Source organism: Salvelinus namaycush, chromosome 35 (genome assembly GCF_016432855.1).
Source record: "Salvelinus namaycush isolate Seneca chromosome 35, SaNama_1.0, whole genome shotgun sequence".
NCBI lineage: Eukaryota > Metazoa > Chordata > Actinopteri > Salmoniformes > Salmonidae > Salvelinus > Salvelinus namaycush.
In genome coordinates this window covers 33,126,979-33,152,555 of record NC_052341.1, presented here as the reverse complement: position 1 = coordinate 33,152,555, position 25,577 = coordinate 33,126,979, and the positions used below count along the sequence as shown (strand labels likewise).

At 43.5% G+C, this 25,577-nt stretch overlaps 1 protein-coding gene across 1 annotated transcript in view; it reads right to left on the bottom strand.

Annotated features, from left to right (window-relative positions):
* Positions 1-25,577, bottom strand: part of LOC120029320 (TANK-binding kinase 1-binding protein 1-like) — a 64,681-nt gene that overhangs the window by 36,239 nt on the left and 2,865 nt on the right. Inside the window, exons 2-6 of the mRNA XM_038974541.1 lie at positions 19,511-19,636; positions 16,484-16,588; positions 15,593-15,737; positions 6,389-6,591; positions 6,132-6,193 (exon numbers count right to left, since the gene is read on the bottom strand). Of these exons, the coding sequence (XP_038830469.1) occupies positions 6,132-6,193; positions 6,389-6,591; positions 15,593-15,737; positions 16,484-16,588; positions 19,511-19,636 (641 nt within the window). The remainder of the gene's footprint in view (positions 1-6,131; positions 6,194-6,388; positions 6,592-15,592; positions 15,738-16,483; positions 16,589-19,510; positions 19,637-25,577) is intronic.

Genomic DNA, 25,577 nt, shown 5'->3' with positions numbered 1-25,577 from the left:
GCGTGTTCTTAGCCCGGTACCTCCAGTTCCGGCACCACGCACCAGGCCTACAGTGCGTCTCAGCCGGCCAGAGTCTGCCGTCTGCCCAGCGGCGCCTGAACTGCCCGTCTGCCCAGCGGCGCCTGAACTGCCCGTCTGCCCAACGCCGTCTGAACTGTCCGTCTGCCAAGCGCCGCATGAACTGCCCGTCTGTACTGAGCCTTCAAAGCCGCCCGTCTGTACTGAGCCTTCAAAGCCGCCCGTCTGTACTGAGCCTGCAAAGCAGCCCGTCTGCCATGAGCCTTCAGAGCCGTCCGCCAGACAGGAGCCGCTAGAGCCTTCCGCCAGACAGGAGCAGCCAGAGCCTTCCGCCAGACAGGAGCAGCCAGAGCCTTCCGCCAGACAGGAGCAGCCAGAGCCTTCCGCCAGACAGGATCAGCCAGAGCCGTCCGCCAGACAGGACCAGCCAGAGCCGTCAGCCAGCCATGAGCAGCCAGAGCCGTCAGCCAGCCATGAGCAGCCAGAGCCGTCAGCCAGCCATGACCAGCCAGAGCCGTCAGCCAGCCATGACCAGCCAGAGCCGTCAGCCAGCCATGACCAACCAGAGCCGTCAGCCAGCCATGACCAGCCAGAGCCGTCAGCCAGCCATGACCAGCCAGAGCCGTCAGCCAGCCATGACCAGCCAGAGCCGTCAGCCAGCCATGACCAGCCAGAGCCGTCCCTCAGTCCGGAGCTGCCGTCCCTCAGTCCGGAGCTGCCGTCCCTCAGTCCGGAGCTGCCGTCCCTCAGTCCGGAGCTGCCGTCCCTCAGTCCGGAGCTGCCGTCCCTCAGTCCGGAGCTGCCGTCCCTCAGTCCGGAGCTGCCGTCCCTCAGTCCGGAGCTGCCGTCCCTCAGTCCGGAGCTGCCGTCCCTCAGTCCGGAGCTGCCCCTTAGTCCGGAGCTTCCCCTCATTCCGGTGCTGCCCCTTAGTCCGGTGCTGCCCCTTAGTCCAGTGGGGTTAATTTGGAGGGTGGTCATTGGGAGGAGGCTACAAAAGCGGGGATTGACTATGGTGGGATGGGGACCATAACCCTAACCCACCATAATTAGCAAATAAATTCATTAAAAATCCTACAATGTGATTTTCTGGATTTTTTTCCCTCATTTTGTCTGTCATAGTTGAAGTGTACCTATGATGAAAATTACAGGCCTCTCTCATCTTTTTAAGTGGGAGAACTTGTACAATTGGTGGCTGACTAAATACTTTTTTCCCCCACTGTATATACTAGCTAGGGTCAGTCTGTTATATCTGGAGTACTTCTCCTGTCTTATCCGGTGTCCTGTGTGAATTTAAGTATGCTCTCTCTAATTCTCTCTTTCTTTCTCTCTCTCAGAGGACCTGAGCCCTAGGACCATGCCTCAGGACTACCTGGCATGATGACTCCTTGCTGTCCCCAGTCCACCTGGCCGTGCTGCTGCTCCAGTTTCAACTGTTCTGCCTGCGGCTATGGAACCCTGACCTGTTCACCGGACGTGCTACCTGTCCCAGACCTACTGTTTTCAACTCTCTAGAGACCGCAGGAGCGGTAGAGATACTCTTAATGATCGGCTATGAAAAGCCAACTGACATTTACTCCTGAGGTGCTGACTTGCTGCATCCTCGACAACTACTGTGATTATTATTATTTGACCATGCTGGTCATTTACGAACATTTGAACATCTTGGCCATGTTCTGTTATAATCTCTGGCCATGTTCTGTTATAATCTCTTCTGGCACAGCCAGAAGAGGACTTGCCACCCTGGTTCCTCTCTAGGTTTCTTCCTAGGTTTTGGCCTTTCTAGGGAGTTTTTCCTAGCCACCGTGCTTCTACACCTGCATTGCTTGCTGTTTGGGGTTTTAGGCTGGGTTTCTGTACAGCACTTTGAGATATCAGCTGATGTAAGAAGGGCTATATAAATAAATTTGATTTGATTTGATATAGAAAAGTATGTGGAAACCCCTTCAAATTAGTTGATTCGGCTATTTCAGCCACAGCTGTTGCTGACAGTTGTATAAAATTGAGCACATAGCCATGCCGTCTACATAGACAAAAACATTGGCAGTAGAATGGCCCGTACTGAAGAGCTCAGTGACTTTCAACACGGCACCGTCATAGGATGCCACCTTTCCAACAAGTCAGTCTAGCTCTGCTAGAGCTGCCCTGTAAATGTTGTTATTGTTAAATGGAAATATCTAAGAGCAATCATGGCTCAGCTGCAAAGTCTGTCCTCGGTTGCAACACTCATTACCGAGTTCCAAACTGCCTCTGGAAGCAACATCAGCACAATAACTGTGAAGTGGATTTCCATGGCAGTGCAACCGCACACAAGCCTAAGATCACCATGCGCAATGCCAAGTGTCAGCTGGAGAGGTGTAAAGCTTACCGCCATTGGACTCTGGAGCAGTGGAAATGCGTTCTCTGGAGTCATGAATCGTGCTTCACCATCTGGGAGTCTAACGGACGAATCTGGGTTTGGCGGACGCCAGGAGAACGCTATCTGTCCAAATGCATAGTGCCAACTGTAAAGTTTGGTGGAGGAGGAATAATGGTCTGGGGCTGTTTTTCATGGTTCGGGCTAGGCCCTTAGTTCCAGGGAAGGGTAATCATAACGCTACAGCATACAATGATATTCTAGACGATTCTGTGCTTCCAACTTTGTGACAATAGTTTGGGGAATGCCCTTTCCTGTTTCAGCATGACAATGCCCCCGTGCACAAAGCGAGGTCCATACAGAAATGGTTTGATGAGATCGGTGTGGAAGATCTTGACTGGCCTGCACAGAGCCCTGACTTCAACCCTATCGAACACCTTTGGGATGAATTGGATCGCCGAGCCTGGTTGCCCAAAACCAGTGTCAGACCTCACTAATGCTCTTGTGGCTGAATGGAAGCAAGTCCCCGCAGCAATGTTCCAACATCTAGTGGAAAGCCTTCCAGATGAGTGGAGGCTGTTATGTCAGCAAAGGGGGGACCAACTACATGTTAACTTCTTATGGATCCCTTCGGGATAGCGGGATCGATTTGACAACACCCAGTGAAATTGCAGCTCGCCAAATTCAAAAACAGAAATACTCATAATAAGAATTCATAAATCATACAAGTGTTATACATCGGTTTAAAGATGAACTTCTTGTTAATCCAGCCGCAGTGTCAGATTTCAAAAAGGCTTTACGGCGAAAGCAAACCATGCGATTATCTGAGGACAGCACCCAGCATGCCAACACATGAAAATCAGATTTCAACCAGGCAGGTGCTACACAAAAGTCAGAAATAACGATATAATTCATGCCTTACCTTTGAAGATCTTCTTCTGTTGGCACTCCAATATGTCCCATAAACATCACAAATGGTCCTTTTGCTCGATAAATTTCGTCGTTATATCCCCAAAATGTCCATTTATTTGGCACGTTTGATTCAGAAAATACACCGGTTCCAACTCGCCCAACATGACTACAAAGTATCTAATAAGTTACCTGTAAACTTGATCAAAACATTTCAAACAACTTTCCTAATCCAACTTTAGGTATTTTAAAATGTAAATAATCGATAAAATTTAAGACGGAATATACTGTGTTCAATAGCGGATAAAATGAAAGTGGAGCGAGTTTCAGGTCGTGCGCACCAAACAAAACAGTCCACTCGGCTCTACACTCAGAAAGGAAAGGGCTACTTCTTCATTTCTCAAAGGAAAAACATCAACCAATTTCTAAGGACTGTTGACATCTAGTGGAAGCCATAGGAACTGCAACCAGGTCCCTCATAAATCTAGTTCCCCATAGAAAAACAATTGAAAAGACAGTGACCTCAATTTTTTTTTCTCCCTGGATGGTTTGTCCTCAGGGTTTTGCCTGACAAATAAGTTCTGTTATACTCACAGACATAATTTTAACAGTTTTGGAAACTTTAGAGTGTTTTCTATCCAAATCAACCAATGATATGCATATCCAACTTCTGGGCCTGAGTAGCAGGCAGTTTACTTTGGGCACATTTTTCATCCGGACGTGAAAATAGTGCCCCCTAGCCCAAAGAGGTTTTAATGCCCATGATTGTGGAATGAGATGTTCGACGAGCAGGTGTCCACATACTTTGGTCATGTAGTGTACTTCGAGTAAACATGGTCAAATTACCGACCGGGGTGGGAAAAGGGGGAAAGGGGGATACATAGTCAGTGTATAACTGAATGCCTTCAACTGAAATGTGTCCTCCGCATTTAACCCAACCCTTCTGAATCAGAGAGGTGCGGGGGGGCTGCCATAATCGACATCCACGTCTTCGGTGCCCGAGGAAAAGTGGGTTAACTGCCTTGCTCAAGAATAGAAGGACAGATTTTGACCTTGTTGGCTCTGGGATTCGATCCAGCAACCTTTCGGTTACTGGCCCAACGATCTAATCACTAGGCTACGTGATCATCAGTTATCATATTAAAAACTGCAAATATTTGCCTCTACCCTATGGCAAAATGTGTAGAATTGCAGAAAATTAGCTGTAAAACGGACAATGAACACAATTGCCTTTTATCGATGGCATTTTGAATGCACAGAGATACCGTGACGAAATCCTGAGACCCGTTGTCGTGCCAATCATCCATCCCCATCACTTCATGTTCAGCATGATAATGCACAGCCTCATGTCACAAGGATCTGAACACAATTCCTGAAAGCTAAAAATGTCTTCTTCCATGGCCTGCATACTCACCAGACATGTCACCCATTGAGCCTGTTTTGGATGCTCTGGATTTACGTGTACGACAGTGTTCCAGTTCCCGCCAACATCCAGCAACTTCGCACCGCCATGGAAGAGGAGGGACAACATTCCACAGGCCACAATCAACAGCCTTATCAACTCTATGCAAAGGAGATGTGTTGCACTGCATGAGGCAAATGGTGGTCACACCAGATACTGACTGGTTTTCTGATCCATGCCCCTACCTTTTTTGTAAAGGTATCTGTGACGAACAGATGCATATCTGTATTCCCAGTCATGTAAATCCATACATTAGGGTATAATGAATTAATTTAAATTGACTCATTTTCTTATATGAACTGTAACTCCGTAAAAAACTATTTCATGTTGCGTTTATGTTTTTGTTCAGGGTACATTATTGCCACCGTGGTCCGCCAGTGTAACTGCTAAACTGCTTACTGACTGTACACTGTACTGCATGATTGTAGCGGGTTTACTAACACGTTATTTCTATTAGACTATGTTGACTATGACATTACTTTAGCGAATGTGGTGACAACGATGTAGGCCTTGTGTAGCGGTTATGATATGAAGTTTTGGCTTGGAAATGTTTTTGCGCCTGGTCACAGACAGCTGATGTGTTGTGCATTAAAATGCACAAGCAAAGGGAAAAGGTGAGAGGAGGAGAGCACGTAGATGTGAGAAGGAATCCGACGAGCTGTTTTGTATGTGGCTATGAAAGTGAACTGTTTGCGTGTGTTCAGGTGTGTATTCAGTCTGCCCGATTCTATTGAAAAACCTTTCTTAAATGGAAGCGAACGGGGAAAATACATACCTGAATTTGTCCAATAGGTACTCTCCTTTGCAACCATTGGACTACTGATTACAGCCTAGATCAGCTAGATGCAGGTAAGAGTGTGCAAGGCATGACTGTTCTCTTGACCTGTGTGCACCTACGTTGTAAGCTTCCATTCATTGGCTAGGTTGCAGCAACCTCATGATGTAATAGCCTCAACCTATCGATGTTACGTTGAGCTGAGTGAATGGAATATGAATGAGAGTCATCCAATATGCTGTAATAGAAATAAGGCCTTGCTCATTAAAAAGCACTGCGGACCTCATGATGAGTGAGGTTTTTTTGTGGCCCCCGTCCCCATCAAAGTTGCCCATCCCTGGTCTAGACCTTCAGATATGAGTCAGGTACAGATCCTAGTGAAACATTACTGTCTGCTACTATTCTCTCTCTCTGTCTCTCTCCCTCTCTCTTTCTCCCTCTGTATGTCTCCCTGTCTCTCTCTCTCTCTGCCTCTCTCTCAAACTATTTATCTCATAGTCCCCTCTCGCTTTCTCTCCCTCCGTCGCTCCCAACCTCTCCCTCTCTCTATCCGGCAGATAAAAAGTTGCAGGTCTTATGGTGTCACATAGTAAATGGTTGTTTTCGTCACTTACTGCTCATCTCCCACCTTCTTTATCCACTCCACATCACACTGCTCACACGGCGAAGTCATTTCCTGCCGAAGTAGAGCATGAAATTACATTAGCAGGCAGGTGCTCGAAGTGGATTGGACAAGATGGGACAGCAAGAGCCAGGTGAGAACAAGAGTTAGACAGAACTGACTATGCTTAAATTTTTTTTAGGGAGAATATATCAGTTTGTTATACATACCAGTGTGTTAGGTGTGTGTGTGTGTGTGTTGTTCACTGACCCTCCCTATGTGGTTGTTCTGGATCTGTCTCAGCTCCTCCTGCAGTCTCTCACACTCGGCCTTCACTTCCTCTTCCCTCTGACACGCCCGCTCTGCCTCATGCCGCGCCCTCTCTAGCTCCGCCTCCAGACGCTGCAGCTTCAGGTCTGACAGAGTGTCTAGACTACGAGAGCTCTGCAGGGTCAGCGCAGGACAGTCCAGCACTGGGGAGGGGGAACACACACGCACAAGCGCAAACACACACACTCACAGCATCAATCTAGAGGGACTTAATTATCCCAGTGTTTATAACATCCATCATTGTACTTTGATGTGAAGGGATAATAAGGGATAGAGAAGTGGACTTAAGGCCAGATAAGAACTCCACGTTTCTTAATTTTCCACTTCGGTGGTTGCGCGTGCGTGGGAACAGCCATGGAGCCAAGCTCATACCGACTCCGTCCTTAAACCAGTATGGATTGTTCAGCAGGAGACGTCTTTATTTCATCTCACCCAGCCAGCCAGCCTAAAGAAGGGCAGTTTAATTGCAAAGGGGTTTTCTAATGATCAATTAGCCTTTTAAAACGATAAACTTGGATTAGCTAACACAACGCGCCATTGGAACACAGGAGTGATGGTTGCTGATAATGGGCCTCTGTACGCCTGTGTAGATATTCCATAAAAAATCTGCCGTTTCCAGCTACAATAGTCATTTACAACATTAACAATGTCTACACTGTATTTCTGATCAATTTGATGTTATTTTAATGGGAAAAAAGCTTTTCTTTCAAAAACAAGGACTTTTCTAAGTGATCCCAAACTTTTGAACGGTAGTGTATAATAATTTAAATAGAAAAACATGAAGTTTTGAATCCAGCATTGTTTTGTATATCAGTTTATAAACCATAAGCCATGGAATTGGCACATCAAAAATCTCACTATTTTGCAACCTTTATGGCGCAGCTGTAATTTTTTGGGGTCCTTAATGGAACTGGTTAAACATTCTTATTTGTATACATACTGCTGCTCTTTAATTAATTGTATTTCTTATTCTTATCCATATTTTTTTTAAACTGCATTGTTGGTTAGGGATTCGTAAGTAAGCATTTCACTGTATTCGGCGCATGTGAGTAATACGATTTGATTTGATTTGTAAGGTGCCAGTCAAAAGTTTGGACACACATACAAGTTTGGACACAAGTTTGGACACACCAAAAAAGTGTTAAACAAATCAAAATATATTTGAGATTCTTCAAAGTAGCCACCCTTTGCCTTGATGACAGCTTTGCACACTCTTGGCATTCTCTCAACCAGTTTCATGTGGTATATTTGTTTAACACTTTTTTGGTTACTACATGATTCCATATGTGTTGTTTCATAGTTTGTGACATGCTACGCAGCATGCGTTAGCATATAACAAGCAGCAGGGCCAGAGAAATATATTTATTTACAGTGCCTTCGGAAAGTATTTAGGCCTCTTGACTTTTTCCACATTTTGTTACGTTACAGCATATTCTAAAATTGATTAAATACACATTTTTCTTCATCAATCTACACACAATACCCCATAATGACAAAGCGAAAACAGGATTTTACACATTTTTGCAAATTTATAAAAAATAACAAACAGAAATACCTTAAGTATGCAGACCCTTTGCTATGAGACTCAAAGTGAGCTCAGGTGCATCCTGTTTCCACTGATCATCCTTGAGATGTTTCTACAACTTGATTGCAGTCCACCTGTGGTAAATTCAATTGATTGGACATGATTTGAAAAGGCACACAATTGTCTATGTGAGGCACAGAAGGTTACCAAAGAATTTATGCAGCATTGAAGATCCCCAAGAACATAGTGGCCTCCATCATTCATAAATGGAAGAAGATTCTTCCTAGAGCTGACCGCCCAGCCAAACTGAGCAATCTGGGGAGAAGGGTCTTGGTCAGGGAGGTGAACAAGAACCCGATGGTCACTCTGACAGAGCTCTAGAGTTCCTCTGTGGAGATAGGAGAACCTTCCAGAAGGACAACCATCTCTGCAGCACTCCACCAATCAGGCCTTTATGGTAGAGTGACCAGACGGAAGCCACTCCTCAGTAAAAAGCACATGACAGCCTGCTTGGAGTTTTCCAATAGGTACCTAAAGAATCTCAGACCATGAGAAACAAGATTCTCTGGTCTGATGAAACCAAGACTGAACTCTTTGGCCTGAATGCCAAGCGTCACGCCTGGAGGAAATCTGACACCGTCCCTAAGGTGAAGCATGGTGGTGGTAGCATCATGCTGTGGGGATGTTTTTCAGCAGCAGGGGCTGGGAACCTAGTCAGGATTGAGGCAAAGATGAAGGGAGCAAAGATCCTTGATGAAAACCTGCTCCAGAGTGTTCAGGACCTCAGACTGGGGGCAAAGCTTCACCTTTCAACAGGACAACGACCCTAAGCAAACAGCCAAGACAACGCAGGAGTGGCTTTGGGACAAGTCTGAATGTCCTTGAGTGGCCCAGCTAGAGCCCGTACTTGAACCCGATCGACCATCTCTGGAGAGACCTGAAAATAGCTACAGGTGTGCCAAGCTTGTAGTGTCATACCCAAAAAGACTCGAGGCTATAATCGCTGCAAAAGGTGCTTCACCAAAGTACTGAGAAAAGGGTCTGAAAACTTTTATTTAAAAGAAATGTTGGCCAGCTCTGGCCCGTGCTGACAATATTTTTTTATGCAGTGGCGTGTATTCGTGGATGCCAAGGGAAGCCAGGCTTCCCAAATATTTGACCAATAGAAATATTAAAATGATAAAATAATTGATCTTTCGTCTCTCTGTTTTTTCATAATTTTCAGTCAATTTGCAAGTGGCTGAATCTCACAAATCAGAGCGAAGAAATCAGTGGTCCTCTGTATGAGTATGAGTACTCAGTATGAGTACTCAGTATGAGTAGCCCATGTATCTGACGCTGTCTGGACCAAAAGAGTATAACATGTTGCCGCCGTAGCATTTGATTGATTGATGCCAGCAAGAATTTGGCCTCCCTTGATAATTCACCAATTAGCGTTGAGCTGAGCTCAACTGTGGGTTGTTCTGGTGCAGCAAAATGCCCCCCAAGGGAGGCCAGTTTGGATTTGGCTTCAGACCAATCAAATCACTTCCTAAGCAAAACGTAATTTTCAGAAAAATGTGTCTGTTTCTGGTCCGCTTATGTTGATGTCCTGCAGTAGCTAATTTGCTAAATTGTCCCTTTCCTAATCTATGGATGGAGATGTGGATTTGGACTTGTGGTTTTGACTTCAGTCTCTGTACAGGCCAACGATTATGATGCCGATTCTGATCTAACGATACATTTATATGTTGTGCCACTGGCCTGAGATGATTGAAGTTCAATATGTAGCCTAGATGTAGCCTAGTAGGCTCACGTTAACTAGCTAGCTAGCTAACTTAGCTGGTTCATTGTTGCCCATGTGAGGAACTTCAGCTAGTAGCAAGCATTTTAGCTAGCCTCTGACAACAAAAACTACAAAGTCTACTGTATGACAGCGCCATTAGACCGTTTAGCCAACATGAAAGAGAGGAGGATGGCATTGGCGTTCAACTAGTCTACAAGTGGGATGAGTCAACGCAGGCACAAATTCAAACGCAGACACACACACGGACACACACAGAAATCAGTACCATGGACAGCCACATGATATTTAGCAACATTGATTGGACTAAATTATTTTTGGTATCTTTAAGTTTGTTTTCACTGTATTAAACTAAGCATATATAGCCCTGTTGATCTGTTTAAACGTTTAAGTTGAAATGGTGCTGGAATAGCGGAGGCAAGGGCTCCTGTGGTCTTTGTGCTGATTTGCGGAAACGCCGTGGTTCTAAATCAGTAGCTGTTTAGTAAACTGTTCGAAAACATGAACTTGCTTGACCATGCTACAGGTGATATAACTGTTTGTTACATGCATTATTTGCTTCTCGGACTTCACCGGACAGATGTTACTCTCCGGTTTTGTGATGAAACAAACGAAAGTGTAGTTGAGTTTATTCCTCCACTGTGTGACTGTTGTCTTTTTGTTGTCACGGCCTCATTGTATATCACGGGGGGGGGGGGGGGGGGGGGTATGGACGAATATGTTATAGAGCAAACAACGCAATTATCACAACATAGTGTGTAATATGGCTTCTTTTTTTTTTTTTTTTTTTTTTTCTTCTTTTGGGGGGTGGATCAGCTTAATATTGCGGAAAGAATGTTGCTTCCAATGTAATTGTCTGCATCATTTCCAATCCCCCATATTTTTTTGGGTAAATATATATATCCATTCACGTATGCATACATATACACATATATACATACACATACCTACATAGACATACATACTTTTTTTAAAGAGTATACCTTTATTATTATTCCCCGCAAACCCTACCACCGATCCCCCAATTGGAGTAAACTGATAAACATTTCTGTTTTTACCTTCAATTTATACATCTTATACACATTTTACAGACACAGTCTACTTTATAATAGTTCTCTCTTGTTTGTTCTTAGTCCTTCCTCTATTTCTGTTGTCCATCCAGTTTGATTTCCACTTGTAACTGTGCTATTTCACAATAGCTCCGCACCTATACACATTTCACAGATCCCGTATGCCCTACATTGTTTATCTTGTTATTAGTCCCACCCTTCAGCTCCACTCAACCTTTCCCATCTATCTTCCAACATCATCCATTTCGGATTTTTATTTGCCATATATTTTTCAACTGTGCTGTGATGCTTCACAAAAGATTTGAATCTTCCTATTCTCATAGCTTCCACGGATTGTAAATTAAAAATAAACATTTTTGCTAAAATAATTATTATATTATTGATTGATTGACTATGGCTTTTCAAATCCCCCAGTATTGCTATCTGTAGCGTTAGTTCTACGCAAATGTTGCAATTCTTCAACCATTCCTGGACCTGTGACCAAAAACGAGCTACATGCGGACAATACCAAAATAAATGGTCTAATGACTCTGCCTCCTCACAGCAGAATCTACAGAGCTGGGAAGATTGTATCCCCCATATATATAACATTCTATTAGTTGCAAGAATTTTGTACAATAATTTAAATTGAAAAATTCGAAGTTTTGAATCCGGCGTTGTTTTGCGTATCAATTCATAAACCATGTGCCATGGAATGGGTACATCGAAAATCTCTTCCCAACTATTTTGCAATTTATATGGCACAGCTGTAAGTTTTTTGGTCCTTAAATGAAATTGGTATATGTTTTTATTTATCACACTTTTCTTTAACCATTTATGTTCTTTAATATAAGGCCGACATACAAGTTCCTTACTTTTATCCCCTTCCACCTGCCTCTTCCATTTTTGTGGTAATGCCGCAATTAATTGGTTGTAATTTTGGGTAGAGCAGACATTTCCATATGTCTGTGTTAGCTGCATGTGTGACATTACTCCACCAGTCCTATTTATGATATCATTCACAAAAATTATACCTTTTTTAAACATTTCTTCGATAAATACAGTTTTTTTATCAATTACTATATTTGAATTTAACCACAAGATTTGTTGTACTATTTGTTCCGTCCTTTCAGGTGGATTAAACTGAAATTGCAACCAACTTTCTAAGGCTTGTTTAAAAAATAAAGATATTTTGGAAATTATTTCCTTTTCAAGCAACCGAAAGTGAGCAGGTGTAATCTGAATAAAGGGAAAAAGGCCCTTCTTGAACATAGGATGAGACATTCGTACCAATCTACTAGAGAACCAGTTTGGATTTAAGTATAACTTTTGTATGACTGATGCCTTTAGTGAGAGGTCTAATGCTTTAATATTTAATAATTTCTGCCCTCCGAATTCATATTCGTTATATAAATAGGCCCTTTTAATTTTATCTGGCTTGCCGTTCCAAATAAAATTGAATATTTTTTGTTCATATAATTTAAAAAGCAGGTCACTAGGTGTAGGCAAAACCATAAGCAAATAGGTAAACTGTGATATGATTAAAGAGTTAATCAGGGTGATTTTCCCACAAATAGACAGGTATTTTCCTTTCCATGGTAGCAAGATCTTATCTATTTTTGCTAACTTTCTATAAAAATTTATTGGAGTGAGATCATTTCTTTCTTTTGGGATTTGTATACCGAGTATGTCCACATCACCGTCAGACCATTTAATTGGTAAACTACATGGCAATGTAAAATGTGTATTTTTTAGTGATCCAATACGTAATATGGTACATTTATCATAATTTGGTTTTAATCCAGAGAGGATAGCAAATGTATCTAGATCCTCTAAGAGGCCGTGGAGAGTTTCTAGTTGTGGTTTTAAAAGAAAACATGAATCATCAGCGTACAATGACACCTTAGTTTTTAGGCCCTGGATTTCTAATCCCTTAATATTAATGTTTGATCTAATTTTAACAGCTAACATTTCGATGGCAATAATAAATAGATATGCCGATTGTGGACAACCTTGTTTTACTCCTCTAGATAGTTTAAAACTTTCTGAGATGTAGCCATTATTTACTATTTTACACCTAGGGTTACTATACATAATTTTTACCCATTTTATAAGAGATTCCCCAAAATTGAAATATTCTAGGCATTTATATATAAACTCCAGTCGTACTTTATCAAAAGCCTTTTCAAAATCAGCTATGAAAACCAGGCCTGGTGTCCCCGATATTTCATAGTGTTCCATTGTTTCCAGTACTTGCCTTATATTATCTCCAATGTATCGTCCATGTAAAAAACCTGTCTGATTAGGATGAATAATATCTGACAAAACTTTTTTTATTCTATGCGCCAAGCATTTTGCTAGGATTTTTGCATCACAACACTGAAGTGTAAGAGGTCTCCAATTTTTTAAATGGACTGGATCTTTATATATACCACTTGGGTCCTGTTTCAGTAATAATGATATCACACCTTCTTGTTGCGTGTCTGATAATCTATCATTTATATAGGAGTGGTTAAAACAAGCTAATAATGGTCCTTTGAGTATATCAAAAAAATGTTTGTATACTTCCACTGGTATGCCATCCAGTCCTGGAGTTTTCCCATCCTTAAAGGCCCCAATTGCATCAAGTAGTTCCTCCTCTGTAATTAGGCCTTCACATGAGTCTTTCTGTACAGATGTTAATTTTACATTATTATTAGGGAAAAAATCCATACAATTAGTTTCAGTTAGTGGAGATGGAGGAGCCTGAAACGAAAATATATTCTTAAAGTACTTTACTTCCTCTTTCAAAATATCATTTGGTGAATCATGCGTGACTCCATCATTTGTAACAAGTTTTAATACGTTTTTTTTGGTAGCATTTCTATATTGACGATTGAAAAAGAATTTGGTGCATTTTTCCCCATATTCCATCCAGTTCGCTTTATTTTTGTAATATATTACACTGGATCTTTCTTGAATAAGTTCCTCCATTTCTTTTTGTTTTTCCTCTAACTTATTCTGTGCCTCTATGGTACCGTTTTTATTGTTATCTAACTGTACTGTTAGTCCTTCAATTTCCTTTGTTAATATGGACTCTTTTGATCGAAATTGCTTTTGTTTTATAGATGAGTACTGAATTGCATGGCCTCTAAAGGCACACTTAAAAGTGTCCCATACAATATGGGGATCTGCTGTACCTATGTTATGTCTAAAAAAGTCAGTTATAAATTCTTCTGTCCTAGTTCTAAACAATTTATCATCTAGTAGGCTTTGATTAAATTTCCAATATCCTCGCCCACGTGGAAATTCTGTAAGAGTAATATATATGCCAATTATGTGATGGTCCGACCGCATTCTGTCCCCTATCAAACACTTTTTAACTTTTGGTGCCAGAGAGAATGATATAAGAAAGTAGTCAAGGCGACTAGCTCGATTAAGCCTCCGCCATGTATATCTCACTAGGTCAGGGTATTTAAGTCTCCATATATCCACTAATTCCAATACATCCATGACATTCCTGATTTCCTTAAGTGCCTGAGGGTGATAGTTTGTAGTGTGATTTCCTTTCCGGTCCATAGAGGTATTTAAGACCGTATTAAAATCTCCCACTATAATAATAGAGTCTAGTGTTGCTTGTAGAGTTGATACATTCTTATATATATTGTCAAAGAAGCTTGGATCATCATTATTCGGACCGTATAGGTTAATAAGCCATATATGTTTATTGTCCAATAACATATTTAAAATAATCCATCTACCTTGAGGATCTGTTTGGACAAGTTGCACATTTGGATCAAAGTTATTATTAATTAAAACCATCACCCCTTTTGAATTTCTTTGCCCATGGGAGAAATATATTTTGCCCCCCCAGTTCTTTTTCCACAAAACTTCATCTAAAACTGTCGAATGGGTTTCCTGTAAACAGTAGATATTATAATCCTTCTCTTTTAGCCAGGTAAATACTGATCGTCTTTTCTTATTATCTGCTAAGCCATTACAATTGTAACTGGCTATACTTATTTCACCACTTACCATAATGAGACACACCTTTCAATTATTTTTATCAAAATATATGTTTGTAAACGTCCTATTAAAAAGTAACATAATGATTGAGTGTCTATATAGTTGTACCATGACATTTGCATCTCCACTAAGCAAACCTCCAATTGGTCCCCACTATTCCACCCGCCAAAAGCCCCCATCTCGAGTTGGGTTGTCATCCCAATGCCCGGCAGACCACCCCCGACCCACCGCATCGCACAGCCCCGGACCGACTGGGATCCATCCTTCGAAAAGTGCACACAGCACCATCCACCGAACCGAAGCAGATCCATTGCCAAATGCATTTCCATCGCCCTCACCTCGATTTTTATTACATATTGCTGTGAATCATCCTCTATAGTCCCTAACATCTTTTACTTCTTCCTTCGCAACAGTTGTGGGATACACACATACACCCACACACATTCAGCCCTTACCCCCACACAACCAAAAGCTCACCCTCTCAACAATAATATGGCTTCTTTACTGGCTTGGCTTCCTCAGTGATTTTACCCACGCACCACTACTGTTTTTATGAGAACATTGACTAATCCAAATCAGCTCCTGAACTAAAGTGTATTGAAATGAACAATCTAATTCGATCCTGCAAGTGTCAGCTGACAATATAGAGTCTGAGAACGGTATCATCTATCCTACAAGTGCCAGTAGAAAAGAGAGAGTGAGAAGGGTATCTATCCTGCAAGCGCCAACATAGAGTGTGTGAGAAGGGTTTCAAGCCTTATGTCACACCCATAGGGACTCACTGTGATTGTCTGGGCTGTGTAGCTGCAGGTATTGGATGTCCTTGCTGTGTAGCTGGGTGTTGAGCTTCTGTAGCGAGTTGCCTCTCTGTCTCAGAGCAGACTCCAGATCCACGATATGCTCCACGTGCTTCTCCACTAGACTGGTCTAGGATCAGATACAGAAACACACACAGACGTCATTGACAACAATATTCTGAGCACAGACAGATCTGGAATCAGACTAGGCTTATTAGTGTCCTGGTTAGGGTTTGATAGATAGCATACATAGTGGCAGGTCTAACATAGTTAAAATCTTAGACAATGTAAAGAAATTTTATGGGATTTCACATTTACTGTAAATTGTTCAGGGCTTGGCAGGTGATCTCTACAACCAACCTCTTTCGGACACTTGATCTAAAATCATTTGGAACACATGCAAAATGCTGAGACTGCAGAGTGTTGCTTTTCAATTTCAGATAACATTTTCTTAGATTCGTTTTTTTTGAAGTAATCTTGAAAGTAATCTTGGGCATCTCTGCTTCATTGGGCTTCAAGTTGGCTTATAACCAGGTAGAACACAGGTGGGGGGTAGAACCATGGCCTCAATCATAAGAGACTGATATACTGTAGGGGTTTCTGAACAGCTACTTATGGTGGTTAAGTAAGGCTCTAGCCACCATGTCGCCATTGTAGCTTAGAGCTCATTAAATAATAAATGTTCCTAGAAAGTTTTAATGTGAATATTTAAGATCATGATATGGATGTTAAAAAAGCATTTTAGGAACATTTGGGAGCATGTTTTAGATTGAATGGATGGAGGGATGGAGGGATGGAGGGAGGAAGAACACGGATGGAATATTGGATGGATGGGAGAGTGGAGGGACGCAGGCATGGAGGTATGGGATGTCTGACCATTTTGTCCAGGTCTCTCTGGAGGTTGTTCTTCTCCATGTGGATCTTCTCATAGGCCTGGATCACATCCTCCAGCTGCTCCTGGCGCTCTTTCCTCTTCTGGAGCTGAGAGAGGGAAAGAGAGGGCGAGAACGAGAGAGACGGAAAGAGGTAGAGGGAAAGAGAGAGACAGAAAAAAAAGTCCAGTCGCTGGGACCACAAATACAAATTCTATCTAGACACAGATGCCCTAGAGCACACAAAAAACTATACATACCTTGGCCTAAACATCAGCGCACAGGTAACTTCCACAAAGCTGTGAACGAGCTGAGAGACAAGGCAAGAAGGGCCTTCTATGCCATAAAAAGGAACATAAAATTCAAAATACCAATTAGGATCTGGCTAAAAATACTTGAATCAGTTATAGAACCCATTGCCCTTTATGGTTGTGAGGTCTGGGGTCCGCTCACCAACCAAGAATTCACAAAATGGGACAAACACCAAATTGAGACTCTGCATGCAGAATTCGGCAAAAATATCCTCCGTGTACAACGTAAAACACCAAATAATGCATGCAGAGCAGAATTAGGCAGATACCCGCTAATTATCAAAATCCAGAAAAGAGCCGTTAAATTCTACAACTACCTAAAAGGAAGTGATTCCCAAACCTTCCATAACAAAGCCATAACCTACAGAGAGATGAACCTGGAGAAGAGTCCCCTAAGCAATCTGGTCCTGGGGCTCTGTTCACAAACACAAACATACCCCACAGAGCCCAAGGACATCAACACAATTAGACACAACCAAATCATGAGAAAACAAAAGATAATTACTTGACACATTGGAAAGAATTAACAAAAGAACAGAGCAAACTAGAATGCTACTTGGCCCTAAACAGAGAGTACACAGTGGCAGAATACCTGGCCACTGTGACTGACCCACTGTGACTGACCCAAACTTAAGGAAAGCTTTGATTATGTACAGACTCAGTGAGCATAGCATTGGCTCTCAAGACAAGACAGGCTATGTGCACAATGCCCACAAAATGAGGTGGAAACTGAGCTGCACTTCCTAACCTCCTGCCAAATGTATGACCATATTAGAGACAAATATTTCCCTCAGATTACACAGATCCACAAAGAATTTGAAAACAAACCCAATTTTGATGAACTCCCATATTTACTGCGTGAAATACCACAGTGTGCCATCACAGCAGTAAGATTTGTGACCTGTTGCCACAAGAAAAGGGCAACCAGGGAAGAACAAACACCATTGTAAATACAACCCATATTTATGTTTATTTATTTTCCTTTTGTACTTTAACTATTTGCACATCATCACAACACTGTATATAGCATAATATGACATTTGAAATGTCTGTATTCTTTTGGAACTTCTGTGAGTGGAATGTTTACTGTTCATTTTTATTGTTTATTTCACTTTTGTTTATCATCTATTTCACTTGCTATGGCAATATTAACATATGTTTCCCATGCCAATAAAGCCCTTGAATTTAATTGAATTAAAAGAGAAAGAAAGGGAGACGAGGAATTAAATGATCGAAGAGCCCGTCCCAATCTCCTGTTTTCATTAATTTCACTGTTGAAACTTCTTTTTAGAAGCAAAATAACTAAACTTGTTCTATTATAGTTTGTTTTTTATCTAATGCTTCTCTCAGTCTGAAGCCTAAAGAAATACTCCATAATGATTCTCATGCAGGACACAAACATAACTTCAGACAGTGCCGGTGTCTCCCAGACAGTCTAGACAGCCATTACATGCATTTCCATTCCAGCAACTACTTGTAATATTGAGACAAGAACATTTGCAACAATAGTATCTTGACGACTTTCACACCCACAGATCAAGGCCCGTAATTCAAGCATCTCAGAGTAGAATCAGGACCCGCTGTCCATATAATAATTTATTATTATCTAAAAGGCCAACCTGCTCCCATATCAGCACCCCTACTCTGAGACTCTTTATGAACATGGGCCCTGTCTGATGTCAAAATCATAGACACTCAATACTGTAAATTATATCCAGTGATTTAAGTGGGAGACATGGTGGACAAATGGATAGATGACTGAGGAAGAAGACAAATGAATAAGATGAAGATGGAAACGAAGGAGGGGATTGGGGGTCACTGGAGGAAACGCTGACAAAGAGAGGGAAACTGAATGAATCTGACGAGAAAGGAAAACGGAGAGAAAGAGGGAGAGAGAAGGAGAGGGGGGAGAAGAGGTCCAGAGAGAACGAGGGAGTGAGAGAAAGAGAGAGACAGTCACACAAAAAAAGAGAGGGAAAGAGAGAAAGCAACTTAGGACAAAGAGAGATATGACAGTACAAGATGCTTGAGCAGTGGAGAATTCAGCAGAAGCGTGTCTATGGTAACACATTGAAATCACGGCCAAGGTGAGCCAGGCAGTCAACATCGTGACAAAGAGCCAGGCAGTCAACATCGTGACAAAGAGGAGTGGAGACAGATTACCGGTGAAGCAGACTCGCTCGCTGCCCTCCTGGCTGTGTGGATAGAAAACGTGGTTTCCTAGGTGGAAGCCACTGTTTCAGGTTGGCAGGGGAAGCAAATATTGCCTTGACTGTGTATGGGGCTTGCTCATTGAGGCGTGACACTAACAATCTTTATAAAGGCCTTTGTCGAAGCGCTCTGACCTTGTGTGTTCAAGGGACAAAGCGCATCCCTTGAACATGTTCCCATAAACCTCTTCCTCCCCCTCGCTCTTTTTTTAATCACGGCTTCGTATTCTTCCTTCACACCACTCCCCCTCTCCTCACCTCTCCTCTCCTGCCTCTCCTTCCGCCCTCTCAACAATAGACAAAGAGATATATAAATTGTTCAGGGAAGAATAGAGTAGTTCTTTCGTTTTATAGCTAGCTATAGCAATGTTTACACTGTGTACTTGCTAATAGCTAATAGTTTTTCACAGTACTCCTCATCCTGTGATTTTACATGCCACGCAAAGGAAATTATAAATACTGCATTGTGGGTAGGATTAAATGAAGCCCCAGGTGTTTTCTCAGTCTCACCTCGTGGGTGAGGGTGCTGACTTTCTGCTGCAGGTTGCCGTTCTCTGACTGCAGTAGAGTTGTCTCCTTGGACTCAAAGCTGCAGTAGGAGTTCCTGTCCTCCCCAAACTCACTGATCATAGGGAACTGGAGAGGGAGAGAGGAGCATAACATTATTTATAATTCGTACGATACAGGTCTTGTCATGTAACTTTTTTCCCACACATTCTCCATACATAACAGTATACAATAATCTTTCAATCTTGTTAGACATTACTCTTATAACTCCTATATTGTTTGAGAAATACAGAGAAAAACAGCGCACCGAGCAACAGCATAGAGTGAGTTGAGCATCTGTTTACTTGGGGAAACTCATGGTCCAAACACACCAGGACAGTCGTGAAGAGGGCACGACAATGCCTATTCCCCCTCAGGAGACTGAAAAGATTTGGCATGGGTCCTCAGATCCTCACAAAGTTATACAGCTGCACCATTGAGAGCATCCTGACTGGTTGCATCACCGCCTGGTATTGCAACTGCTCGGCCTCCGACTGCAAGGAGCTACAGAGGGTAGTGCGAACGGCCCAGTAGATCACTGAGGCCAAGCTTCCTGCCATCCAGGACCTCTATACCAGGCGTGTCAGAGGAAGGCCCTAAATATTGCCAAAGACTCCAGCCATACTATTCATAGACTGTTCTCTCTGCTACCGCAAGTGGTACCGGAGTGCCAAGTCCGTGTCCAAAAGGTTTCTTAACAGCTTCTACCCTCAAGCCATAAGACTGCTAAACAGTTAATCAAATGGCTAACCGGACTATTTGCATTGACCCCCCCCCCCCCCACACTTTTTTTTCTTAAAAAACAAAATCATTATTATTATATATTTTTGGGGGTATTATTATTTACGCTGCTGCTACTCACTGTTTATTATCTATGCATAGTCACTTTACCCCTACCTACATTTACATATTACCTAAATTACCTCGACTAACCTGTACCCCCGCACATTGACTCGGTACCGCATGTATATAGCCTCGTTATTGTTATTTTATTGTTACTTTAATTTTTTTTTTTACATTCGTATATTTAGTAAATATTTTCTTAACTATATTTTCTTAAAACTGCATTGTTGGTTAAGGGCTTGTAAAGTAAGCATTTCATGGTAAGTGTAAAAACGGCCAGCTCATCTCCTTTCCAAGACCCCAACTTTCTTTTGGTTTTCCTATTAGCCAATCAGCAGCCGTTTTTCCCGGGACTTAGCATAATGCCTGGCCAGGCAGGGTCTGTAGTGTCCAGTCTGATAACCAACCTGTTTTTCTCCTGCTTATTCTACCTCCTTTTAAGAAATTGCTTTTCTTTCTGATGTTTATTGTGCGTGCAGCTAAATGTAAGTGCCAAAATCCTGATGTCTTGTTGTTTGGAGCTAAATAGTGTCTGTTGTAAATATGTACCATTTGTGTTAAACTTGCTAGCTAATGCTAGCTTGTGTACTCCCGCTAGCATTAGCATTGTCATCCAGAATGCATTACTATTTAGCATGCTTATTAGCGATTAGCATTTGTTAGCATTTGTCTGTGGTGCTAGGCTATTTTTGGTTGTAGATCGATCATGCTTATTATGTTTTATAATGTTTAGATATTTCTACATTGCTCTATTGTTCTTTGTGCATCCAGCATGTGTTTGGGTCCACATAGCCTATTTAGTTGTTGACATGCAAATAGGCATATTTTTCAATACTGTGCTATAGCCTAAGTTCTCCTCTTTTCTTTACAGAGAAGATCCTCCATAAGTTGTGGTTCATCCCCGCCATCAGACTCGCCCTCCACATCGTCTGGTTGACTATGAGGTAAGCTACGAGTCAAGGCAAACACCACACACAACAACACACCACTCCAGCGAGGGACCACAAGCAGAGGGCACTGTGAGTGGAATTAATTACTCTCACAACAAGACGAGCAGCAGCTATCCTCCTGTACAAGATGAGAGAAAAACCCGTTCTTCTTCCAGAACAGTCGTAACGTGCCTGAAGCTGGTTGGAGAGGAAACTGAGAAGTTGACACAGGAGATACTGGAGCTATCGGAAGAGCTAAATTCATCGGTTCCAATGGGCCCCACAATTGCTCACACATCTCCCGCCTCTTAGCTAAATTACCACACAACCTAAGAGCCAGCTTCAAGAGATATGTGAACCCCATCAAGACACCCATTCCAACCCTCCTTCACCTGGCAGAGGGGCTCGAGTATGAGGCGCGAGTGCAAGTAGATGGCACGCAGTTCAGTAGCAACCAAAGCAGGGACCACCCTAGCTCACGCCGAGATCAGTGTAAAGCTAATCCTTCCCCAAGACCACCACCATCCTCCACGGAGGTGAGCATAGAAAGGATGAAGTCAGTCTCTGCATAGAACCAGTCTCCGCAGTAAAAGTCACGGGAGAAGCCAAAAAATTATTGTCTGTTCTACATCACCACCGAGCATTACATGAATCAATGCACCAATTTTCAGCTCCTTTCCAAAGAACAGAAAGAATCCTGGATCAAGACAAATGAAAGATGTTGGAAGTGTGAATGCGAACACCAAGCAGCTCAGTGTACTCTCAAGGCTAAGTGCAAGAAGTGCGAGAAGAAGCATCTTGAGATTGTCCACGAGGTCAACACTAGCCCGACTGCTACAAAGAACGCTAGCACGAATGCAATGAAGACCGCCAGCACACTGTCGCCAACAGAGAGCATTTGCCTGGTGAGCTCCACTGCAGGCTCTCTACGTTGATCGACCTTGCGGCAGCAGCAAGGTGCTGCTGAAGATGAGTCAAGTCATCTTGCGGAGCAGCAACAAGTCACTTGACACGTACGACCTGTTGCACTATACTTCTACACAAAACAGCAGAGCAGCTAGCCCTCCAAGGCAATCAAGAGGACTTGGCACCTTGTACGGTGCATCAAGATGTCAATCAACCATGGAGCTTCTGTGTCATTCTCTGTGGACCCTGTTACTCAACCAAACAGGTCCTTTGACATCCACAGAGCCTTCACAGCTGAAGAGTTGGGCCTTGCACCGCATACCTTCCCGATCAAAGCCCTTCAGAAAAGATATCGGCACCTCAAAGGCCTACCCCTTCAACCACTGGATCAGGTGCAGCCGTTACTGCTCATCGGATCAGATTATCCCCATCTAATCACTCCGACAGAGCCAGTGCATTTTAGTCCCCCTGGCGGACCTGCCACCATCAAGACTCAGCTCGGATGGACCCTTCAAGGCCCTTCAAAGTCTTGCTCCACAACAGTGCCTTCATACATCCCTTGTCTCTCCATCCAGCTCTTCAGCCATGTCGAGAAGCTCTGACAGTTGGATACTCTACACTACAGGAGTGAGAAGCTCGTCACATGGTCCAGACAAGATGTAGAAGCCATGCATCTACTGGAGGAGAAGACAGTCAGAGTCGAAGTTGACGGTGTTCAAAGGTACTCCACTCCCTTAGAAGCTCCGAAGGAGGCAGTACTGGCTCATCTGCGAGGGACAGAGAAGCGTCTGTCCAAGGATCCAGACAAACCAGTAGTGTACAACACAGAGGTTCACAAGCTGGTGGAGTCCGGCCACGTTAAGAAAGTATCCCCAGTAGCAGTCGAAGAGTACCAAGGTTGGTACATTCCCCATCATATGGTCCATCTCAATGGGAAAAACAGAGTCATCTTCAACTGTTCCTCAACTACAGGGGCAAAAGCTTGAACAAACAACTCTTTCCCGGACCTACCTTGGGAGCTACTCTGCTTGGAGTCCTTCTCCGTTTCCCGGGAACACTCTTTGGCCATCAGCAGTGACATAAAGGGGATGTTCCCTTCAAGTCCACCTGCTACCCAAAGACCAACCTCTTCTCCGGTTTTTGTGGCGAGACCTAAACCGTGATGATTAACCTGATGTCTATGAGTGGCAGGTTCTTCCCTTTGGGATGACATGTAGCCCCTGCTGCACCACGTTTGCCCTTCAGAAGCATGTGTTCGACCACAGTGAGACCGTAGAAGATGTGCACTTTTCTGTAGAACGCTGTTTCTATGTAGACAACTGTCTACAAAGCCTCCCCTCTGCAGATGAACCCAAGAAACTGGTGGACAAGCTGAAGCACCTTCTTGCTGAGGGAGGATTTGATCTACGCCAGTGGGCCAGCAACCTTGCAGCAGTCATCGAACACCTACCTCAAGATACAGGTCGGAGAGCAGTGTGCTGTGGTTCACCCAGGATGGCGTGGAACCCCAAGAGCACACCCTTGGATTATGATGGTAATGTCTGTCTGACACTCTTGGCTACAAGCAAGGTCACATGGAGAAAGTTGAACCCACCATGCGCAACATATATCGGATCCTTGCCAGCCAGTACGATCCACTTGGCCTCATTGTCCCATACACCACACAGGCCAAGGTTGTGGTCCAGAGGCTCTGGACCAAGAAAAGAGTGTGGGATGACCCAGACCTACCTGAAGATCTTCCCCAAGCATGGCTTATTTGTGAGAACAAACTTCCACAGCTGTCTCAGGTCACACTACTAAGATGTTACATCAGCCCCGACATGGATCTCCCAACGAGCAAAAGAAGTGTTTAAGTCTTCAATGATGCCTCAGAACGTGCATACGGTGCCATCGCGTACCTCTGTACTGAAGACACCAATGGACAGATCCAAGGGTATTCCTTACAGCAAGATCAAGAGTGGCCCCGAAATGACAACAGTCGATGCCAAGACTCGAGCTCTGCGCTGCACTCACTGGTGCGCAGCTGGCCATGGTCATCAGAAAATAACTCACCCTGGAAATCCATGAGGTCACGTACTGGTCAGATTCTACAACAGTCTTAACCTGGCTCCAGTCACACTCCTGCAGGTACAAAGTATTTGTAGACACAAGCGTCGCAGAAATACAGGAGCTCAGGCCTGGCATTGCGTGGACACGGGGAGAAATCCGGATGATGATATCACATGCTGCAAGATGCTGTCTCAGCTTTCAGAACACAACCGTTGGAGTCAAGGTCCTCCATTCCTGTGGCAGGTCCAGTCATCCTGCCGAGAAGACCAAGTATCTCCTGACAAAGCAAAGGAGCTGCGGAAGCCTACCTTCTGTGGACTCCTGTCAGCGGCCTTCATGTTGTCTCTCTCTGATGTTGCCCAGTTCAACACTTTCCATGAGCTGTTGGAAGCCACAGTGCAGTTGCTACACGGGGCGGCCAGTAGTGCAGACAGCCCTTCAGTCGATGATTTCAAGCAAGCAGAACTCGAAGTACTCAGGCATGCTCAGTCTGAGAGCTTCCAAGAAGATCTCTCCCTACTAGAGGCAGGGAAGCCAATCCCTCCGAGCAGCCATCTGGTGAAGCTGGCCCCAGAGTATGACAATGACAACAGACTGATTCTGTGTTGGAGATTGCCTTTGGAGGTGGTTCTGGACCCAGGTCATCCACTCACCAGGTTGTAGATCAAGAAATATGATGAGCAGCTGAGGCACCCGGGACCAGAGAGGGTGTTTGCTGAGTTACGTCGAAGGTTCTGGATTCTGAGAGGGAGGGCACCCATTCACTGTTTTCAGCTTGGCTGCACCGGATGCAGGATGTGGCGAGGCCAGCCAGATGTGCCTAGGATGGTTGACCTGCCTCCAGCTCGACTGTGGCTCCACAAGCCCACATTTTATTCTACAGGCGTGGACTGCTTTGGACCATATATCATAAAGATTGGCTGAAGAATTTTCATATTTAAGTCCATGACCACCCAGGCTGCACAAGTGGATCTACTGACGAACATGGATTCCAGTTCCTTAATCGCTCAAAGAGGAAGGCCCTTTGAGTTCCTGTCCGATCGAGGAACAAATTTCAAGGGAGTAGAGCGAGAGCTACAGGAAGCCTTCACGAGTTTTCACCCACAGTTCCAGGAACAGTTAGCCAGTCAGAAGATTCGCCTCGCCTTCAACCCACCAAGTGCACCACACTTTGGAAGATGCTGGGAGAGAGAGATCAGATCCATCAAGACTGCCCTGCAAACCACCATTGGTGCGCAGAACATCTCTGAAGAGGTGCTGAGGACTGTCCTAATCGAAATAGAAGGGATCTTGAACTCCAAGCC